Source organism: Akebia trifoliata, chromosome 1 (genome assembly GCF_017979445.1).
Source record: "Akebia trifoliata isolate Shusen 1 chromosome 1, ASM1797944v1, whole genome shotgun sequence".
NCBI lineage: Eukaryota > Viridiplantae > Streptophyta > Magnoliopsida > Ranunculales > Lardizabalaceae > Akebia > Akebia trifoliata.
In genome coordinates, this window is record NC_141375.1 from 27,917,302 (window position 1) to 27,940,399 (window position 23,098).

Sequence of the window (23,098 nt, forward strand, 5' to 3'; positions counted from 1 at the left end):
ATAGTTTACATGTTAAAGAATTGTGGATCGTTTGATTTTTGTAAATTATTTTTATGGGATTAGAAGTTTTGGAATTGACTGATTTTTGATGAGGACAATCTCCTCATCATAGAGATCATCTTCACAAAAAATTATCTCATTTCCAAATTTCGGATCAATACATTGAAAAAATATTTGACACAATATTTAGTTCTCTTTAAGGTCTCCAAACGCCACCCTATATATGTATACTTCCCCAATTTTAATCAATTCTTAGAGGGATTCTTCAAAATTACTCTTCAAATAACTGGTTTGATTATATAAGTTTTAAAAAACTAATAAATCTATATGATGTAATTTTATAATAGTATGATGTGTTATTATTATACTATAAGATTGCGAAATAGTCATAGTTTAAGGGTGTGCTAATATTTCAGCTTTTTTTATAAGTAAGTTTAACTTGAATTAACGATCTCAAAGTCGTATTTTGATAAGTCAACAATTAATCGAACTTGGGATCCAAGCCCTTTTGCACTCACCTTACCATATGAAAGTTTCAAATTTCAAGGAATAGTTCTTAAAATGGCAAAATAAATAAAAATAAAAATAAAATGAATAAATTTTATAACATTCAATGTAATTATTTTAATAATTTCTAAACAGTTAGGACTGACTCAATCATAAGGTGAATTAGGCAATTGCTTAAGGCCCCACATTGATAGAAGGCCCCTTAACAAGATACAGTGCCAAGGTGGCACTTTTTGATTGGAGAGTAAAGATGTAAATTGGGCAGCCATGCCATCTAGAAAATAAATTGGTGAGTAGGAGTCCAATGTGTTTTAAACTCTTGTCATAAAGAAATTCTTAAGATTTTCACAGTGGAAATCTTAATAAAATAACTTTTATTTTTTAATAAATCCTTGTCCCAAAAGCTGAAAAAAATCCCATCCTCCTTTTTCTTCAAAGTTGTCATGTGAACCTCCCCCTCCCCCATAAAAAAAAAAAAAAAAGAAAAATCTTCAAAGTTCTCACGTGACACTTCTCCTCCTCCCTTCTCCCAATTTGAAAGTTTTTCAAAAATTAAAAAATATATATTCGAAGATATGTTAGTAGTTACTAAAATCAAGCCCTTTTAATGCTCCCATCGGTACCCAAGGCCCCCTCCCCTTTACGTTAAAAGACCGAAAAATAAATAAATAAATAAAACTTTGAAATCCCACCTCTGCATTGGAGGTCTAAAAAAATAATTTATTTTCATCTAATATCTTTCTCAATTTTTTAATTCACTACTCTCATCCTATGACCTCTTTCTTCTCTCTCACACGCATATACACGTATAATCTCTCTTTATAAACACCTTAAAGAGCTAGTTAGAGATACAATTTAGTTTGGAGCATCGAGGCACAAGGACTACATTCTTATTAAAATAAATTTAATATTTTAACTAATTAAAATTTTTAATTAATATTTCTTTCTTCATCATTGTTTTTTAATCATTTATTCTAATTTAAATATCACATAATTAATTAATTTATTATTTGTTTTTGGTTAGCTTATTTTTGAATCGTCAAAGAAATATTTTGTTTAATCCTATTTAGGATTTAATTTGATTTTTTGTGATTTTAGCATTATTATTTATTGAAAATGATTTGCATTTAAAAAAAAAAAGAATTTTAATAAATATTTATTATATCCATAATTAATTAATATTTTTTATATTAGTATATTAGTATGTTAAAGAGGCCTATGTCATAGTTTTCACCTTAGGCCTTAATTTGTATCGAGTCACCCGGTGAACATATGTAGTATGCTAAATTTTGTATAATTCAAGAATAATATGCCAAGTTCAAAATAAGAAAATTTTATTGAATCTTTGAGAAGTTCAGATGGAGAAGAAACTTTCAATTAAAAATAAATAAATAATAAATAATCTTCTACAATAGCTGAATTAACTTTTGATAAATGATAACAAGTGTCCTAAAAAAATTAGATTTTTTCCCTTAAGGCCTTCAGGTTCATTAGTTCATATATTTTAGTCCAATTTTTTAAATATCTGGTGAACCACGACTAAGCCCAAAATTGGCATGCACGTGTGCAGTGCAACAGAGAGAGATTCGTTTGCTCACATTCAAGAGTTCAGACAGCTTCACGCGCGTGTGATCACATTGGGAAAGTGGCGCACGTTAGCGATTTTTCCAAAATCAATCTACGGGTTTGCAAGAAAACCGTCAGAAAAGACAGCACTAAAGAAAAGAACGATAGATGTTCATTTAAATTCCAAACCCATTTCATTTGAACCACATTTCACCGCGCGCGCTCCACCACCTTCTCTCTTTACACCATTCGCTTCTCTAAGGTCTCTCTCTCTCTCTCTCTCTCTCGCTGTTATTCGATGGCCATGTTTTCTGTTGCTTCGATTTAGGATTCAAAGAAGGCAAATGATATCCCATCGATTAGTTTTCCGTTATCATGTTTGCTGCATTGATTTTTCTTGTTGAATCTTTGAAGGAAAAGGAAATATTCAGATTTCTTTATTAACGATGGTTCTGTAGATATTCTTAATTCTTTAAATATGAGGTTCTTTCGATGAAAGAGGAAGAATTATGAATTTTATTTTCAATTTTTAAAGATGTGATGATCAGGTCGGATGAATTTCTATCATTCCGCAATTAGTTATTGAATCTTATCGATATCAAATTTAGGTCAACTTTCTTGTACTATCGTTATATTCATTGCGATTGGTAGGAAATGGAACTGATCTTGATCAAAGTTTATCTAAAAAATCTAAGGTTGACTGAACAATTATTGATATTTCTTTCAAGTTTATCTAAATTCATGTCTTCTGTTGGTTCAAGTTTTTGTAATCTGCTCTCGATATCTCAAACCACATTCTTCTTGGTCTTTCTATTGCTTTTATTAAGGAATCTTCAACTTGCATGTTTCTTCGAATTGGAGCTATTATTTGTCCAACTTCATTGTTATGTATGAGATTGATATAGTAATTTAGCATTTTTTAACTGAATTCAAGGTTCTAAAATTCAGTTTTGGTTTCTATTGGTCAGCTCGAAAATGAAAATTTTCACACATATATTCTAATCAATATAGAAACTAATATTATTTTTTAATGGGAATGGCAGAAATATTATGAAAATTTTCATTCAACCTTGGGAAATGATTAGGAAAAAAAAAAGCATAAAAACACACCATAAGTCATCAAACTAAAATAAACAATCAAATGAAGTGTGGATGCAAAGATCAATGGTGTTCTGCTATATGTTAATGAAGGTATTTGAGAGCGTGATAAACAATAGCAACTATATGTAAGAATGAACTATTGAGTATTGCATTCATGTATTATTATATATATTTCTATCTTTTTATATGTATGAATAAATTACTAATTCAATTAATTGGAGTATGAACAATTGTTTGTGCATCCTTATGGGCTTGGAATGTATCAAAATAAGATGATATTATAATCCATTTCTACTCAGGATGAATATTACGTATAATTCGAATATAAAAAAATTAGAAATACTACTTTGGTCAAAATTTATTGTTCAACAAATAGTTCGCAAAATGAATAGTAATTCCCACCAAAATATATAGAAAAACCGTCATTTGAATTTCCTATCAAGCGCTATGGAAATGGAAATATTCCGTTGTAATTTATGGAAATATCAATATTTAATATCATGGAACTGATACAGTTCTAACAAAGATTTATTAGCAATATGAGATTTCTAGGACTTTAAAATAAGGGTTTGAAGTATTGATCCAATTAATATTGATGTCCAAGCACTGGGATATGGTAACCATTACTCAAAATAAGCTGTTGGTCATCATTCTGGCAAAAGGCTTTGGATTGGTTCAAATGGGTTTTATATTTTAGTAAAAAAGAATACGAATGGGGTTTTCATGGTGTGAATTAAACACTGATTCAGAGGGTCATATGTGCTGGAAGGTCAGATTAGTATGTGTTGCCAACTTTTAGACTCTGGTTTTGCTAGTTATTGCTTTTACTTTGCGTCTCCGATGCATCTTTTGTGTCAGGTTTTTTGGCTAATGTAGGTTGTTCTGCCTCTGAATTGTTTTTTTCCTAAATTGGCTAATGTAGTTATTGTTTTTTTATCCCTAAATGGAGCTCGTTATGAAATGGATACCCTAGTGATGGTCTTTTGTGGGGCATTGTTACAGCAAATTGACCTTCAACAAAGCCTGAGAAGCAACGTTTTAGGATTTAATTGTTCTTCAACGTGTTCTACAGTTGATGATATACACATGCAAAGAATTATGGGTGAACCGGCACATAAAGCTTCACCAAATGCCATGCTTAAAGAGAATATGGAAATTTCTGGATCCTGCCTGCAACCCTGTGACAGTCTTAATGAACTTTCCACGTCTTTAAGTTTAGATAGTTCTGTTGCAAATAATACAGCCAACTCAAATACTGATTCTACTAGCAATGATAAACCCAAAAAGATCAAGAAGAACAGAAAAAAGGGAAAGAAAAATTCAAAGCTTCGATATAATATAATTGCTGAGATTGAACCAAATGAACTTGGTCAAGATATTGGAGCATCATCTTACCAGTCATATGTGGAGGAGACAAGAAGTGCAAAGGATGATAAGGTTACGGACAACTGTGACAATAAAATTGTCAATTGTAATAAAAGCACCCAAAGAGTTCCTCCTCCAGTTATTGCATCTGGTTTTGCCCGTCAACCAACAAATCTATTTTTGAAGGACGCAAAAAATAATGACGGCAAGCTATTTTCTGAACATTCCTTTGGTGGACACACGGATTATACAGGGAGTTATGAGCTGTTTGATGACACAGTTATCAGTGGTAAAAGTACAAAAGGAATCATGCAAGAGGCAGAAGTATTAAACACTACCGAGCAGAAGATTGCTATGCATTGTAATAATTGCAGCACTAAAGATCTCAAGGAAAATATTTCTTTAGGATATTTTTCTCAATACAAGCCCTACAAAGCAAACAATATGATGTCTAGTAACTTTGAGGGTTGCAATGCTGGCAGCACTGACAGAAGCAAACCCAACAACCATTGCACTAACTTTGGCTTTGCTCATGCAGTTACACCCAGAGAACCCTATAATATCATTTCTCAAAGTGATATGTTGAATAAGCCCAGGTATCACCATAGTATCCAGACCGGGAAGGAGAACAGCAACTCTATCTGGCAGAAGGGCAGGAGAAGTATCAGGGATCCATGCACCCACGTAGCAAAGAGATCTAATCATATTCACTCGCAAGACACTTTACTGATGAAGGATAATTCGTTTTCTAGTAATGCATTGTTACCCTCTCCCGTAGTTTCCTCTGCTGGGCACATGGTTTTTGCTCACGGATTCCAGGAGGTTCTGAAAAACAAGCAAGGATTGTATAGAAGAACCCATTACGACGTAATGGTTGAATCTTCTCAATGGATGGCTCAGCAGAGGTTCCATGGTGGTCTCAATCAGTATGGCACAGAGTTGAGGCAAGATGTCACTTTGGGGAATAGAGATGGAGGAATGTTTAAAGAAATGCACAATGAGTCATTTAAGCATGAGAAAATCAACAATAGCAAGAAGGGTGTTGGGGGCTGTAAATCGAACTTACTTAGGCTGCAAAATAGGGCAATTCTTTCCCAAAAGGAAGCATTAGAGATTTCAGAGGAAGTACGTCATTATAACAACAAACCTACTGCTCATAGAAGTATTGATGAATCAGGCTGTTTACATTCATATGCTACTTCTGCTCGTGTACAGCTAAGCATGTCACAGACAAGAATCTCAAGTTTATCAAATCGAGCATTGTTACCTGGTTCATATACCTCAATGAGGATTCCATGGACTGAAAATGCATCGCTTGGGTCTGTACATGCTTCCTTGGATAATGTACAGAGAAATCCTACTTCCTTAAATTCCAAATTTTCTTACAAAGATAATAAGCAAGATTTTAATTCTCGAGAGAGTTCACAGAAGTGGCTTCCTGTTGGTAAAAAAGATTCTGGGATGCTGAAAAACAATGACTCTGTTTGTGCTACTACTAGTCTTACACCAATTTCATGCAAGGAGAAAGCAGACTCCCATCCGGAAGCGAATCCAATTCTTGTTTCTGAGTCCCTTGCATCAGTTGATCCTGACAAGGCATGCTTGATGTCCAATCAGGAAACACCAAAACTAATGACAATTAAAAGTGAAACTCCACAGTTTGACCAAATATGTAAGAGCCTTGAAGACAATCACAGAGACGAAAGAGCTAGAGAATGTGTTACACCTGGTAGTAGAGCAAACGGAGCTCCCCTATTATACATTGGTTCACGGATGGCAGCAAGAACTCTGAGTGCTGCTTACAGACTATATACAGCTTCTGAGAGTGTTCGGCTAGCAACGGGCACTCCCCTTGCTGAGTTCGAGAGACTCCTCCATACTGCAACTCCAGTCATTGCACCCGGTGTTTACTTGGGTAACCAGCTCTCCAATAGTTCCCTTTGCAAACATCGTACACAGAGTATTCCATTAAGTGCTGTTTGGAGTTGGTATGAGAAGCCGGGGAATTATGGGTTGGAAGTGAAAGCAGAAGATTCTCAAAACCTAAAAGGCTTGGATACTGGTTCAGTCTCATTTAATGCTCATTTTGTACCCTTCCTCTCAGCAGTTCAGTTGTTTGGTCACTCGCAGCTCTCCAGACATAATAGTAGTAGCATAAGACATGTTAACTTTGAAATGCGAGAAAATGGAGAAGGAGAACATCTTGCAGAAGATATACCTTATCCAGGAACAGTTGGGCCTAGTCATTTTCAAGTTGAGGAAATAAGTGTTTCTACACTAAAATCAGTAGATAAGCCGATGTGTTCATCAGAAAATTGTCCTGTTGTTGGTAGTGACTCTTCTGGCCTATCTTCAGAACTTTCCTGCTCTGAGGATATGGAACTCCTATTTGAATTCTTCGAGCATGAGCAACCACAACAGCGGAAACCATTTTATGATAAGTAAGTGCCAACCACTTCACTCTCTAAGATTAAATGTTATATCCATGACATATCTTGTTCATATGGTGTACAATACCTTATCTACTCGGAGCCCTTTAACAAGGTTTTGAGCTATTAATGTAATTATGGGCATAGAAGAAAACTTCATTTGTGCATTTTTATATACCAAACGAAATTGAACGCATTGGATCTTGGCTCAACACAAAATGCTGATTCTTTCTATATTTATGATTGAAAAGGAGTTTGCTTATACTGTTTCACAATTTGTATGAATTGTAACCTATAGCACAAATGTAGAACCAAATACTGCTACACCCAGCAGAGATTTTTCTACTCATGGTTGTCTGATAAAAAATGTATTGGAGCAACAAAAAATTTTAAAGGCCACATGTTAGCTCCTGGATCAAGATATTTTACTGTTTGCCCTTAGTTACATCTAGTATTTCTATCCCCCAGCTTTTATATATCTTCCAGATTCCCCCGACTATAGTATGAAATCTAATCATGTTTCTGATCTATGGTTAAGTAGTTTGATAATTCTCTACCTGATTTTGGAATACTCTAATAAACTGCAGAATTAAGGAGCTCGTTAAGGCTGGCAATTCTAATTACCAAGTATTCGGTGATCCATCCAAGCTAGAATGCATGAACCTGCATGATCTGCATCCTGCATCTTGGTGAGAGAGGCAAATTATAATTATTCTCCATTAGACTTGCTACATTTTTGGTGGACCATTCAGTATTCTTACTTGGATTTCTCGATTTTAGGTATTCAGTGGCGTGGTATCCTATATATCGAATACCAGAAGGCAATTTCCGCGCATCATTTTTGACATACCATGCCCTAGGACATTTGGTTCAAAGATGCTCAACAGATTCTCTCAAAGGGAACCAATTTTGTGTTGTCTCTCCTGTGTTGGGACTGCAGAGCTACAATGTAAAGGTAACTGTTGGAGCTCTCATCTGTGTGCTGGAATCACTAAATTTTCATTAGCCTTTTTTTATAAGCTGGCATTTTCCTTTTAAAAAACTTTAGATGGCTTCTGAAAACTAGAATTCAGAACGAATGAACTAAATAACTTTTGTGATCATTGCAATTTATCTGAATTTCTACTTGTTTCCAAGGATAGATTTATGTTTGTGTTCCTCTTGTATGTTATTCCTGGCACACATTATCCAATTGAACAAGCCAGTAAGGACTAGGGGTTGGTCCACTTCAAACCGAGAACTGAACCAAACCGATAGCTTTGGGTTGGTTTGGTTTGGTTCCGGATTAAGAAAATGGAGAACCGATCACAATTCGTTTCGATTCTCGTTTTAAGGCTTGTATAGAACCGAACCAAACCAAGAACAGAATGCTTATATAATAACTATATGTTGATTTAGTATGAATTATTTTTGGAGTTAGGTCATAGATTAATGATTTTTTTATGGATAGATTAATGACATTTTTATGAATAGATTAGTGATTTATTATATGAAATATCATATTTATTAGTTATTATTATTATTTTTTCATTAAAATATATTGCTTCTTAGCAAGTTTATTGGATATTGGCAACCCATAGAATTGAACTGAACCAAAACAAGCATAGTTCGGTTGGGTTTGGTTCAATTCTGGTTCTTATTTAGTGGACCCGAACTATGTTGGTTTGGTTCCGATTTGGCCCCAAATCAATTCAAGTTGCACCCCTAGTAGGAGGGACAGATTATCTGTCTGCTGTGTATTTAGGAACAAAATGCGACTAGCACACCATACCCACACTTTAGTGATGTGACAGAGATGTCCATTCCTTCCTAATTTCCAACAAAAAGGATTTGTTGCTGACCTCTAGAAAACTTTGGCTTATTCACCAAATAATATTCATTTTTTCAAATTGTATTTGCAGGGTGAGTGCTGGTTTTATCCTAAAAAGCCAGTTGAATCTTGTTCTAAAGGATTTACATCCTTCGACAGTTCTGAAATCCTCAAGGAAAGATTGAGAACACTAGAGGAAACTGCATGGTTATTTGCTAGAGGTTGCGTTTTGAAAGACCACATCAAAGTTGCCAATCGGCAACCAGATTATGAGTTCTTCCTGTCCCGGAAACATTGAGGTGGTTGTCATAGTGAAGCTTTTACCAGTCCCTCATTCTTTCAGCTTGCAAAGACCTGCAACATATTCGCAAATGCTCTACAGTACAGTATATAATAGAGGAAAGCCATGGTTGCTAATGAGACGAATACCATTGTACAGTTTACATCTCGGAAATTAAAACTAGTTTGTTGGTATAGGCACAAGAAGACCACTGACCAGGGTTAGTTCTTAGAGTCTGAAGGACAGCAAACATTACAACAACATAGTTGACCTGTAAGATCACAGGGGCAATTAAATTTTGAGAACCTCCTTATATCGTGTAAATAAGAAGTATTTCTGTGTACACCTTTCTAGTAGATTCACATTGTAAATTTTACTTTTGTATCCTAATTGCTAGTTAGTATCTGTCATATAATGAACCATATCCTTTTCTCTAATCTGTATCAGTGTTTCGTAGTTCCAGAAGGATTTTTTTGTTTTTGTGTTTTTTTACGTTTACTGTTACGTACAAAGTTCAATAGAATCTAAGAAGAAGATACCGTGACTAGGAACAAGAGAGGAAAAGATTAGAGAAAGAAGTACGTTTGGATTATTAAATTCGAGGTTGAATTGTCAAAGTTAAATTGGGAAACTGTTTTCCAGGGTCTAGAATATTGTTGGCTATTGAGAATCAGATTTATCAAAAACTGATTTTCAAAGTCCAGAATAAACTTTGGCTATAAACTGATTTCAGAATTTAGAATTAACTTATTTTTAGCTGACCATGTTTATACAGTTGTCTCTCAAAATATTATAGACCGAAGCGCAAAAGATCATTTCAGTCTAAAAATTTTGCCAATTGTTTTTTTTTTTTGGGGGATCAATCAAGAGAATTTCTTTAAAAAGCTGTCGAGATGACCTGATAAAGAAACAAGAAATGGAATTGACAAAAGCAACCTAAACTTTCCAAACGTAACATTGGATTGTAGAATCGGACTATTGGGCATAATCAGATTCTAGAATCAAATTAAATGAACCAGGGGCAGATCAACAACGTTGCAAGCCATCATTGTTCTCCATTCCCTCAGAGGTTGTGCAGTTCCGCTACCTCATTTCTTCACTTCATGTTCTGCACTTCCACCACCACACTTCTCAACAAATATGAACATTAATTTGAGCACTTCACAACCAAGGGCTCAATTTTTATTTATTTATTTATTTTTGAGCAATTTATTACTGACATTTTTATACCCCCCTTATATTTGGACTTCTGTTACCAGAACCACCACTTGCCTGACATCTCCATTTCACACCATACAGAACCGAAACTGACATCGGTCCATATCGCGTGAGATGTATCACATTGTTAGCAGATCTGATCAAATTGATGGACCATAGCTAACCTCTAAAACACTTGCTATGCTGATACGATATTAACCAACCAAACAACACATAATCCACTGTCAAACCTGGAATAAATACTGATGAACAAATTTCCACAAATAAAACATAACAGAATATGCATATTTGTAGCGCTATTGTTCAACCATGCTAACTACAAAATACAGAAAATTGCGGCAATACAGATGGATACTTATCCAAGTAAACATGGAATAAAAAAGTATCATAATACACTCGTAAACTAAATCACTCCATAGTGTTGTCTATGTCTTTGTTGCAGGTCTCACCAATCCCAGTCCTGAACCACTCCCCAAATGCTTAAAATCGGTTGCCTCCAAATGATTTCCATGTGCGGCAAATCCGGTCCCACCCTTTTGCAAGCAAACTAGATTCCTTTCCTTACATCCCTTATTGCAGACCAAACAGACCTTATCAACAGCCATGAACCTATCTGCACACTTCTTGCAGAAGACATGCCCACATGTGTTGAGGGCCACAAGCGTCAACGTGTTGGTTAGAGTAACCTTGCAGCTTGGACAGATGAATGTATTACTCACAGACTTGGACTTCTGACTGTTGTTATCATCATCAGTCATGTATATGGGGAAAAGAGTCTTTAGTTTGATCTTCTCCTGGCCTTCAGGACAGACGGTACTGGTGGAGGGGGTCTCGACCTTGACGGGAGCTTCTGGGGTTGCAGAAGGCAACCAAAATGCTTTCATGTTGCGGAGAGCTTCCTCTTCATATGAAGTCACTTTCACACTATTTGCCCCATGGAAACCATTTTTGTCATGAGCATAGCTCCTGTCATTGTACTGAGGGACTGCTCCATGGTTTTGCTGATCAAAGGCAGCAAGCTCTCTAGCTTTCTGCAGTGTTAGCTTCTCTTCTTCTTCCTCTTTCTCTTGCTTCTGTTGGGTAGCATGGGCAGCTAGCTTCCTGCCACAGTTTAGAATAGTCAGAATTCTTCAAATGTAAGAACATGATAATAGTATTAAATGGATTAATCACGGCGATTATAACCCACTAGGCATGGATGTGCTAAGCAACAATGGATCATTTGTTTATTTTAAAGAATTAAAGGAATGTCTGTCATGTCAAACAGATTATTTCCCATTTCCCAGTTCTAAAAGCACAAAGTATGGTATACTACAATATATAGTGAATACTAAAGAGATCAACGGTTGAGTTGATCATCGGTGACAGGAATTATACTAGGCTAACCTGTTGCTTACATATTGAATCCCATATGAATAATGTATTCAAAGAAGACATCATTAAACTCCTCGAATAACTTACACACAAATACAACAACAAAAATTCTAATGAGATATTTAGAAGTGTTTGCCCCTTCCCTTCAAAGACTCGATTATTCCTCTTCTTCCAGAGACCCAAGCAAACCAAGGTAGTGAATACTAGCTTGAAAGACTTAGCATTGCAAACTTTCAAACAACAATAGAACTGAGGGAGGTGAACGTCCTAAGTAATGAAATAAAGACATCAAATGAGACCCCATACAAAATATTCAACATCTCAACAGATGAGTGCATGATTAATTGACTCCATGGAAGAAGATTTACACACAACAAAAGCTAACTGATAATATAAGATAACAAAATATGCTTATCAATGGTTTGAATTTTGTTCGCAACCACAGACCATAAGAAAAAAAAAAAACTCTGGATGGAATTTTATTTACCCCAGATGGCCAACACTAGAAGTTTTGGCTACCTGAAACCTGCAATATAGATTTATAGGATGACTTGACTGAGAATATCTTATCCCTAGTATCAGCCCATATTGATCAATCCTCCTCCCTCGGATATGGAAGCACTAGACAATCAATCCATGAAGTCAGTGATTATGGGTATTTCCCAATCATCAAAATTTCTTCTAAATCCTCCAATTTCTTTGAATTTTCGTCGAATAAAAACAACGACTAATTCCCTTGAACGAATAATTGACATCCGAATTTCCTACTAGACAAAAACCCATGGACAGGAAGGTGCACAATTTCATCAATCCTAATACGATCAATCGAAAACCCATTAACGCAAGTTTTCACTCCCATTACAATGAAAGTAGTAAACTTTTTCTCTGATTAATAAATGCAATAAACGATTCGAATCCAATTTAAGACAAAATTTCTCCAGCGATGCAAAATTAAAACAAAGAGAATAATTCAACAAAAATAAAAATCAACAAATTGAAGCCGATGGATGGAAGCACTGACCTTTGAATGTCTTTCTTTTGTGCCAACAAGCACTCGAGAATGCATTCTTTGCAAAATACGTGACCCTTCTGGCAGCAGAGAGGATCTATAAAGGGCTTCAAACAAAGGGAACATGCGTTGAAGGGCTTAATAGAATCCCTCCCGAGCCTCTCCTTCTGTGTTCCGTACCCTAGCTTTCGCTTCTCATCGTACGTGAAGAAGGCGAGATCGTTATTGTTCTTCGAATGTCTCTGCGGCATCTCTTCAAAATCCTATTCGAACTCCAAAAACCTAATTTAATTTTCTGGAAAAAAAAAAATCGCAGAACCCTAAAAACAGTGGAGAAAAACAAAGCGAGATTTGTATGTTTATCAGAGATCGATTTAGGGATCTCAAGAAAGAGATCTTGATGGCTTATATAGAAGATGAGGGCTTTTGCGAGTCCCACCCGAACTAGATCTCCGAGTTGCTCGATAAGATCATCCTAACCGTTCATTATGTGATCTAACTGATTTAGGGTCTGTAGTCCCACTAAAAAGAATGACCAAGTAATAATCCATATAATAAAGAATAATGATTTTCCATCCAGAAAGTCTTCACTCCGTCAAATACACTTCGTTGATGTGGCAGAGACACAACTGCACATTCCGTAAAATCTATGCAGTTTTATATCCCGAGGAAAAGAATATATGATTCATGTCCATGCCACGTTAGCTGAGCATTGACCGAGTGAAAGATTTTCTTGTAACGCTCACTTTCGTGGGGACAAATTTTCATCTAACTTTAATAAATATTTTTTTTAATAATGATTTTTGTTGAATGTACTTTATTATTTTTTATTTTCAATCCGTTCTAATTTTACTATATTTCCTTTTTGAATGATGTTGAAGTGATCTTAACATGAAAATAAATGGGAATCATAGATGCTTTTCATAGAGAAATGATTGAAAAAACATCTATGGCTCCTATCCACTTTCACATCAAAAAGTGTGACTCTTCCTTTTTTATTCTTTTAACTCATTTTATTACTTTCATCTTTTATCCTTAACCTTAAAAAATTTAATCATACTTCTCAACTTTTTTTTTTTTTTCGCCTTCAACCTTTTTATCCTAAAGAGAGGATATTGTGGCACGAGCGAACTCTAGTCTATATAATAAAATATAATAATGAAACTCACTTATTTATATAGTAAAACACAAATACTCTCATTTTAAGGGATAAATCTCTCGCCAAACTAACTTTTTTATATTTTCCCTGTTACTCCTTCAACACATCTTATCATTTTTCGTCTTTTACCCCTTTAATCATAATTTTTTTTAAATAATATCCTTTCAACTTTTTTTTTTTTTTTTTCGCTTTTATCTCCTAAACCCAAAAAAGGATGCCCTAGTGAATTGAGAAAAAACTTTGAAACTCTTTGTAATGGATGACATGTGACATTTCCAATGAGGTATTTCAAATTTTGATGAAAATGTAATGGTGTAAAATAAATTCAAAACATCACATGTCTAATAACAAGGAAGTTGCTTCAAAGTTAAACTTTGCGAACTCCAATATCTCAATAATTGAAATCAATTTATATAATTTATTTAAATACAAGAATTCATGTGTGCCTGCAACAAGGGCATCATCTCTTGAGTTAAAGGATAAAGTGAAAAAAATAAATTGAAGAGGTATTATTATATTTAAAAAAAATGAGATTAAAGGAGTAAAATATGAAAAATGATAAAATGGATTAAAAAAGTAAAAAATGAAATATAATAAGATTAAGGAAAATGAAGAATAAATGAAATAAAGAAAGCTCCAAGAATTTATAACTAGAGTGAATGGGTATTATTAAAAAAAATTGAGATTAAAGAAATAAGAAATGAAAAATAATAAAGTGAATTAAAAAAGTAAAAGAGAAAATATAGTAAAGGTAGAAGAGGCATCATCTTTTTGACAAATGGGGGGTAACATTTGAAAAAAATAATAATAATTAGAGATGTATTATTTAAAAAAATGAGAAAAAGGTAAAAGATGAAAAATAATAAAATGAATTAAATGGGTAAAAGATAAAATATAATAAAATTAAAAGAGATGAAGAATAAAGAAAATAAGGTAGATCTCATGACATTATAGTTTGATAGGAGGTTTAATCCAATACATTTGTCCTAATTGGATTTGCCTCTCACAACACTGTAGTTGATTGGACATTTGTGTCACACCCAATTGTTCATTAATAAATGCTCAATCAAAAAACATTATTTTATAAAATTCATAAATAAATTGCTGAAAATTCATAATTTTATAAGAAAAAACATCAAAATTAGTTGACTCAAGAAATGTACAAAATGTCAAGTGAGTCATCTAAGATCTTGGACGAGTCAACAACAAGAGTATGAGCAAAGTATTGAAATACCAAATACTAGAAAAAAAATTTCAGTTTGCTTTTCATATAGATTTCTTTTATACAAAAATGCTACAAATTCTAATATTTTTAATTGAATTATTTAATTTTATATATCAAAAAATAATTTTGGTGAAGAATTCTATATTATACATACGAGATTCAGGTTGCATGGACAGAAGGACTAAATATATATGGACCATACCTTCATGTGGCACCGAAAAACATGATCAAATATCCACATTGACATAGAGCACTGAATTTTAAAAGCTCCAAAATAAATATTAAAAAAAACATTTTTTTCACCACTAAATTTGGGAGTTCAATTCAAAACCTTTGATCAAACAAATAAATAAATTTTTTTAACCTAATCAAGACCATGAACAATAGATGGCTGAGGTGCCATTTATGCCAACGTAACCTTTATGTATATAGTGGCGCACATTGCAACGATGGACACCAGCTTCCAAATGAAATAGAACTCAAAAAGAAAACTTGAACCACATAGGAAGTTGGTGCCCCTTGCCGCGATGTGTATTATGAAATAGAGCTCATAAAGAAACCCAATTACTACACTTAAAAAACACAATCTAATTTTTGTGATGTATCTTAGGGATATGTGACATATACTCAGCTTTTCATCAAGGAGCTTGTCTTTAGAAAATGCTTTTGAACTAAACCATTGAGGTGTATCATCAAGTACTGCATCAGACCATAACATATTACAACAAATTTATAACAATCGATTAAAGTGTACCAGGAAAAAATTACATTAATGCACCTTGAAGTCCAAGTGGAAATCATTAGTTTTATTTACTAATACTCACATCCAAGAGAGACATGCCATTATATCAGAATCATATGTCCAGTATCCATACAAGTAGTATAGTTAAACTTCCAAGCTACACAATTCCAACATTCAAGATCTCATCAATCAATATCCACAATCTTCGCACCTCGACTTAGTCTTCTCAACACACTTACCCTACTCATACGTACACCTGAAGAACTTAACTTCATAATCCTTCCTTTTTTTAGCCTTGCATCAATGGATTTATTGCATCCAAGAACAGATTTGGCTCTTCTTTGAAACTTCTTGGTAGACCGCTCTATTAGTGGATCAGGTCCGCAAAGGTGGCCAAGATAATAAAGAGGGTCAATGTAACAAACCGATGAAGAAACTATGCCTCTCATATTTAAAGGACGGACAAGCTTGATAAATTCCTGTATTTCATCGAAGCATGAGTGATCAGAGTATGGGAGTGAATAGATGTAGCGATGAAAGTTTCTAGCAGAGCTTGACTCTTCATTCTGCTGATTTCTACGAACATGATCCTTCCCATTAGTACTCTTGGTCCTATGGTGGCATATTGAAAAGGGAGAGTTAAGGGAGGGGTCATTCTCATCGAGAGGCCTCACAACCCATGGAAGACCAGAAGGCATGATTCCGATGGTAGGCCGCATTATATTTAATTCCTCGAGAGTGTCAATGCTGAAACTATAAAAGGGAACTGCGCGCACTCTAGTAAGACAAGTTTTTGTTGTGAAGATGTCTTGGAAACCCAAAACGTGCATTGTTCGCAAACGTTCTGGCCATACCCAGATCTTTACAGAACAGTCATAACAGAAAAATAAAGGTGAGCAACTGATCTTGGAAGTCAATAACGCACAATAACTACTTCTCTATCCACTCTCAATATCAAAGACGTTCAACTTTTCAACAAAAAAAAAATTTTGATACAAAAAAACGGTTACCTAGTTTATCAATAATAATTCCAATATTCATCAGAAAAAAAAAAGTTGCACTCCACACAAGATTGACATTAAAATGTGACTACTCAACAATTTAGGACAAGCAAGCTAAGGGTCCTTAAATGATAAAATAAATAAATAAAGAATAAGAGCAAGCTTAAATGATAAACTTATAAAAATAGATGCAGTAGACATGAAAAGGGACTAACGGTCCCTGGATTATAAGTGAAGGTAAGTATGTGAGGGCCATAGCTGCAAATGAAGATCATGCAAGCGGGGCAAGATCCACAATTGGGCCGGTCAAGAATGGGAGTTCCTGACCAAAAGTTGAAATAAGTGATCCAGATTACAAACCCAAACATGTAGTCTGATTTTTTTTTTTTTTCCCTAGAGTTTGACATTTTTCCCACCTAGACAATGCATCAATCTTTCAGCCATTCCTTACAAATCATATCATAGCATATGAATGGAGTGATTAAGAAGTTCGAGAGTGCAAAGACACCTTTATGTTTAGCGAACGTGAAATGTGGAGTAAAAGATCTTCTTTCCCAAGTGTATTGATGGCAATGATGACATCGTGTTCAGGATGGGAAGCAATGATATCGACAACCTGAATTAAGCAGAAATCAAGAGTCAGTAAGGCAAAAACCTAACTGCTTAACAATTTGTTTTTTTTTTTTTTTAAATTCAATTTCAATGTGTAGTCCTCAAAACCTCAATTAATGCTAGTTAATGGACCATACCATGCTTTTGTATTTTCCATCCAACAATAATGGCAACTTATAAAGTTCTTATGTGCATAAACAGTATGAAAGTGAAAAAAACAATCGTGACAGATCTATAAATTCCATATAATTTGTTTTATGAACTTACTCGAGAGGTATATATAGTGTTTACATCTCTGTTAAGACGAAGACTGTAAATGGGAAAACTTCTAATTCACTATTCTTAGTATTTATATTGGTGATTCGGTTTCAGTGGAAGTGTTTTGACTTATTGTAGATTACCATCATGTAATGCATGGTTTAAAACTATTAATTGGTGCAAAGAACTTGGTGAATAAATCACTTTCTCTGAGAATGATTTGTTGTTCGAATTCCCAAGAGCCATTTTTTTTTTTAAAATTCACTGAGAAGGATGACCAGATTCCATATCAATACGAACTTGTAAATAAGCTGCTTAACGCTACATGTCCTTTGAGCTTCTCGGGTTAAGATTTCATGGTAGTTAGCTGACCTATCTAAGATACAAAAGAATATCAGCCAAGAGATCTATTGAAAATATAAATGAAGCATTAAGCCAATTAAATTTATTGCTAATAGGGAATTTTATAAAACCTTTGCAAGAAATATAAAAGAAAGTGAACCTGCCGAGCAACAACTTCTCGGGGAGGAAAGGAATATGATGGATTACAGTATGTATTGTCCAAGTAAAGGAAGTCCAATTTATCATTCCCAAGAGCATCAAGCAGCATACTCTTCCCTTTGAGGGCTCTCGCACTGGTTGCTTCCCAACGAAAATCACCTGTATAGAGCATAAAACCAAATTCCCCACGAAACAAGTACATGACAGCACCTGAAAAATAAACGAACACAAAAGAATAATTCTCCATTAGTATCAGAGAGACTTTCTTAAATCCTTAACATTTGTCAAACCTGCCCTCACCAAATAATCCATAAATTTGATCTCTCCATTATTCAATATAGAGTGATGGGGTTTGAATCCCAAACCCGAAACTTCAATCCATGAATCAAAGTATATATCGCTACTTATATCATGTACAAAAGTTCATTGAACATCACTTACGTGTTTAACATTTGTTAAACCTGCCTTCACCAAATAATCCATACATTTGATCTCTTCATTATTCAATATAGAGTGATGGGGTTTGAATCCCAAAACCAAAACTTCAATCCATGAATCGAAGCATAACACTACTTATATCATGAACAAAAATTCATTGAACATCACTTACGTGTTTAACATTGTTAATACTTTTCTTCTTTTGTGTTCACTTTTTTTCAGGATAGCTACCGACAACAAAACATGGATATATAATTAAAGTCTCATGTATTTACACTGCAAAGGATCTTCCAAAATATGAGCAAAAGATCTCTAAGCATACATTGAGGATGTAGCAATATTTCACCATCTGGAATGCAATGTAGGTAAAAACTAATTCTTTCTTGGCTTGCTTTTACATATAAAACCTGTCTTTTTACAGTCAGATAAAAGTTTTTCAAAAATTAAGTAATCAAATATGGTTTTAAAATATTTACGTATCCAAATAAATTTATATGTGCAAAAAACTATTGTAGTGAACTTACCTTTATGCCCCTTCATTTTTCAAAACTTACACAATCAATTAAAACCAAAGAGACTATAAAGGTAAATTCATTACAAAATCTTTTACATAGACTGATAAATATATCCAGTAACGTAAATATTTCAAAATTATATCCGATTACGTAATTTGATAAAAAAAAATATATATCAATTTTCGGTATTTTCACCTTTCAACAGTCATCTTTATTAGTGAAAGAACAACTACATAAGTCGAGTTCGCTCCTATACAAAGTGAGAGCTGCTATTGGCACCCAACTTTTACTTATTACACCCCAATTAAAATAAAGAAAATAAGTAAATGGTTCAGAATAAGTAAAAGTTGTGGTGCCAATAGAAGCTCCCTTGTTTTTTTTTGCTAGATTTCTATTTTTGGGGGTTTAGGATTTTATATGAGCCTAATCATAATTGTAAACAACTATTAAAATTGTTTGAACTAGTGTAATAATTTTTTGTAATGTTGAGTTTATAATTTGAGCCAAACCTTTGTAATGTTTGAAGAGTGTGTTTTAATCTTTAATTAGGGTGTGAGAAAGATTTAATAAATTTGTGTGTAATAAGTAAAATTTGGTGTGCCAATAGCAGCTCTCTGAAAAAATTCCTCTTTCTATGATACTGGTAGAAGAGAAAAATAGTACAATTTACAGTAAAATTAAAACTAAAGTTTGCGAGAATATGAATTATGAACTGAATTAGTTAATAATCATATTTAGATCAGATAAAGATTATCGACTACCAGAACAAATTCTCAATCAAATCAATAGTTTAAACTTTACAAACCAGGGCAATGGTCAGCATCAATGGCGGTGACTTGAACAGTAGTCTCAGATCCGGTAGTAGGAGAAATCAGACGAAACGAATGAGACAAACCAACCTCCAAAACCCTAAGCAAGGAAAGCTTGAAATTGGGAAATTTTAGGGGGAAAAGCTTGGCTGTGATGGGGGAACAGTAGAGTGGACCTCTGTTCCATTTGGAAGATAAACCCTTGGTGTGGTCTGCATGGAGATGGGTCAAGAAATAGGCTTGACTCTCTTCGCTCCATCGATCCACCGATATCAATCCTTTCTCCATTTCTTCGTTTTGCCCTAAAATCGGCCCTCCATCTCCATTGATGGAACTCCTACGCAGGTCTGCTATTTCAGATACTTCTAGGGTTTGAAACTTTGAATGTTTTGGCGGGTAATTGTATTTAGTTTTAAAGGCATCTGGGTTTGATGGTGAGGGAGTAGTTTTGTTGGGTGTTGTAAATTTGCCAATTTGGATGACACGTACGCGATTCTCGTGGGGTTTGGGTGCATCGAAGTGTTTTAAAACCGAACCGTAGCGTCCAACCGAATATTTAAATTTTGAGAGATGCTATTGGCACCTCAACTTTTACTTATTACATCCTAATTAAAAATAAAGAAAATCAATGATTGATTTAAAATAAATAAAAGTTAAGATGCTAATAAAAGCTCTCTCTCTTTTTTTTTTTTCACACAAGATTTTTATTTTTGGGTTTAGGATTTTATAGAAGCCTAATCATAATTGTAAACAAACTACAAAAATTATTTAAACAAGTGTTATAATGTTTTGTAATGTTGAGATTATGATTTAAGTTAAATCTTTGTAAAGTTTAAAAGATGTTTTTTAATTTTTAATTGGATTGCCAATAGTACCTATTTAAATTTTTAATAAATGTAAATTTTTTTCAACCAAATCCCTTGAACCTTCTTTCTTTGACATGACATTGAGGTTGATGGCTCGTCCGAGGGTCTGCAGTTGCAATTGGAGTCTTTGACTATCAGGTTGATATAAATTTCAACATTGAAAAAAAAAAAAAAAAGTTTAAACAAAATAAACTTACTTACCTTTACTTTGGGTCTGGATCAGTTGACTTTTAAAAATGACTCATGAAAAAACACGTGATCCTAATTATTTAATTATAAAATTTAATGATTGAGATTTATTGATAAAATAAGTATTTTCGAGATTTGTGTTATCAAAATACTCATAAATTTCAACCATTTGATTTTGTGTTTAAAGGGTTGGGATCATGTGTTTTTTTTATGAGTCATTCTTAAGAAACAACGGATCCCATTCTCTTTACCTTTTAATGAATTTCGTTTTATAAAAAATAAATTCTTAGGTCTATCAAAATATTTTTAATATATATCATTTTTGAAAATATTAACATGTATTGATATGATACCAAAACCAACCACTTAATAAGTATGTTAGCGGACATGCTTGAGTAAGTCAACTACTCCTTGTTACGATAATGTTAACACTATTAACTGGCAAGTTAGTTTGATAATTTCTTGGGATAATTTTACTCTCTTTGACGATCTCCAACTTGGTGTTGGGATAATGGTAATGCCCCAGGTTCGAGAGCTTGAATCCTAGGTGAGAGCATTGTGAGTATAATGCTTGCGTAATAAATATTTTACGTTTTATATCAACTTTAGGTTCAAGTACATGGTTTTAAAACTCATTAGAGATTAAGATTGCTAAGATAAATAATTTTGGTTTTTAAGGCATTTGATATTCATTTTGAAACATCCATGACATTGATTAGTTTCAGAATCAAGCCACTTCAGTTGATATTTCAAAATTGTAAGAACTAAACTTGAGCTGGCAATTTTTTAACGAACTTTTGAAACCCAATAACTATGGCCGCCAATGAAAGTGGACATTATTGAACCCTAACTCAATCCTAAATATGCAAGGTATCCCTTTGACCAACCTTATGCTCCTACTCGGCTTAAGTTTGCTATGCCAAAGCCCGACCTTAACATGCTTAGATCGTGTTTGGGTAGAGTTGGTTATCTGAAAATTTAAATTCATATTTTTTTTTTTGAATCATTTCGAGTTATTTGAACCTTTTTTCCCATCAAAATAAGAGTTCAATATATATCATAATTGAGAAATGATTAAAGATGTAAGTAAACTAATTAACTACAATTTTTTTTTTTTGATTGGTAAGCATTTTTTTTTTTGAATAAATATAAATCTACTTTTATTGAGGTCAATAACTCGGTGCTAGTGGGATTAAAAAAATAGAGTCCAATATCTATCATATAATTGAGAAATAATTAAAGATGAAAGTAAACTAATTATCCATATTTTTTTATTTATGGGAGAATGACTCTGGCGAATTCTTTATTGAGAATATGTATCGAATAATCCCCTAGTAAAGAATATAGATTAATTAAGTTCCACTTAATAAAATATTAATCTATTAAAGATCTTTTGAAGACTTTTTAAAGGAAAATACCTAAAATATCCTTTTAACATCTTTTACAAAGTGTTTAATCTAAAAATATAGGGAGTCATATAAAAAAACTTGACCAATTTACTTAGTTATTAATATTTTTGTGAAAAATAAAAAATAAATATTTTATTTATTAAAAATTATTCATAAATTTAATATAATTTTATTTGACTCATTTGTGTTGACTTGCTAATTTTTGAGTTGAATCAATTCGATGAACATTCAAGTCGAATTTTAAAATTACGTTTTAATTATTTAAAATTTAAAATTATTCATATATTTTCATAAATATAATATACATAAACCTAATTAGTTTGATGATAATCATACTCATTTTCATCATCATCTCCATGATTTAACGATTACTAATATTGGTAAGAGAAATAAGATTTTTTTTTTTTAAATTGATTTATAAGATATATCTATAGTTAAGAGGCATGTCATTAATTATAAAACATAGGAATAACTCAAATATTCTCAAATAATTATGTTTTTCTTTTAATTTTAAAAATCATTTAAAGGATAATTATGATATTTTCACTTAAAAAATAATTCTTAAACTAGTATTTGATAAATTAGGTATTAAAAAGTCTATATTTGTTTAAAAAGAGATTTTTTGATATATATTTTTTAAAAATAGGTCTTTATTAATATTGTCCCATTTTTATTGACTAGATGTTGGTGGTGGGATTTGAACCCAAATCTTAGG

The 23,098-nt window shown here is 33.3% G+C and overlaps 3 protein-coding genes across 5 annotated transcripts; 1 reads left to right on the forward strand and 2 right to left on the reverse strand.

Annotated features, from left to right (window-relative positions):
* Positions 1-2,127: 2,127 nt before the first annotated feature.
* LOC147411419 (uncharacterized) lies at positions 2,128-9,495 on the forward strand. Of its 3 annotated transcripts, XM_086448398.1 has the most exons (5): positions 2,128-2,335; positions 4,177-6,980; positions 7,556-7,657; positions 7,749-7,923; positions 8,870-9,495. In XM_086448398.1, the coding sequence occupies exons 2-5, from the start codon at positions 4,261-4,263 to the stop codon at positions 9,074-9,076; spliced, it is 3,204 nt and encodes a 1,067-aa protein (XP_086304524.1). In that variant the 5' UTR covers positions 2,128-2,335; positions 4,177-4,260; the 3' UTR covers positions 9,077-9,495. The 3 variants fall into 3 exon arrangements, with proteins under 3 accessions (XP_086304524.1, XP_086304515.1, XP_086304532.1); XM_086448389.1 differs by lacking the exon at positions 2,128-2,335 and having other exon boundaries at positions 2,368-6,980; XM_086448406.1 differs by lacking the exon at positions 2,128-2,335 and having other exon boundaries at positions 2,368-6,980; positions 7,757-7,923; positions 8,870-9,006.
* A 975-nt stretch (positions 9,496-10,470) lies between these two features.
* On the reverse strand, positions 10,471-13,053 carry LOC147411420 (phosphoinositide binding protein). Its single transcript, XM_086448417.1, has 2 exons — positions 12,672-13,053; positions 10,471-11,377 (listed from the first exon to the last, which is right to left on the reverse strand). The coding sequence occupies exons 1-2, from the start codon at positions 12,908-12,910 to the stop codon at positions 10,702-10,704; spliced, it is 915 nt and encodes a 304-aa protein (XP_086304543.1). The 5' UTR covers positions 12,911-13,053; the 3' UTR covers positions 10,471-10,701.
* Positions 13,054-15,553: 2,500 nt separating this feature from the next.
* On the reverse strand, positions 15,554-20,423 carry LOC147411421 (DNA repair metallo-beta-lactamase family protein). Its single transcript, XM_086448430.1, has 4 exons — positions 19,916-20,423; positions 18,159-18,367; positions 17,295-17,402; positions 15,554-16,645 (listed from the first exon to the last, which is right to left on the reverse strand). Exons 1-4 carry the CDS (start codon positions 20,205-20,207, stop codon positions 15,971-15,973), a joined length of 1,284 nt encoding a protein of 427 aa, XP_086304556.1. The 5' UTR covers positions 20,208-20,423; the 3' UTR covers positions 15,554-15,970.
* Positions 20,424-23,098: the final 2,675 nt, after the last annotated feature.

What these genes read in the sequence shown, in the direction of transcription:
- LOC147411419 (XM_086448389.1), top strand. Translation starts at nt 4,135, where the DNA reads ATGGATACCCTAGTGATGGTCTTTTGTGGGGCATTGTTACAGCAAATT. An exon ending in CGGAAACCATTTTATGATAA is followed by an intron (nt 6,981 to 7,555) that starts GTAAGTGCCAAC and finishes AATAAACTGCAG; the next exon opens with AATTAAGGAGCTCGTTAAGG. An exon ending in TGCAGAGCTACAATGTAAAG is followed by an intron (nt 7,924 to 8,869) that starts GTAACTGTTGGA and finishes TTGTATTTGCAG; the next exon opens with GGTGAGTGCTGGTTTTATCC.
- LOC147411420 (XM_086448417.1), bottom strand. Translation starts at nt 12,910, where the DNA reads ATGCCGCAGAGACATTCGAAGAACAATAACGATCTCGCCTTCTTCACG. An exon ending in CAAAAGAAAGACATTCAAAG is followed by an intron (nt 11,378 to 12,671) that starts GTCAGTGCTTCC and finishes AAACTGTGGCAG; the next exon opens with GAAGCTAGCTGCCCATGCTA.
- LOC147411421 (XM_086448430.1), bottom strand. Translation starts at nt 20,207, where the DNA reads ATGGAGAAAGGATTGATATCGGTGGATCGATGGAGCGAAGAGAGTCAA. An exon ending in TGATGCTGACCATTGCCCTG is followed by an intron (nt 18,368 to 19,915) that starts GTTTGTAAAGTT and finishes TTTATTTTTCAG; the next exon opens with GTGCTGTCATGTACTTGTTT. An exon ending in GAGAAGTTGTTGCTCGGCAG is followed by an intron (nt 17,403 to 18,158) that starts GTTCACTTTCTT and finishes TGCTTAATTCAG; the next exon opens with GTTGTCGATATCATTGCTTC.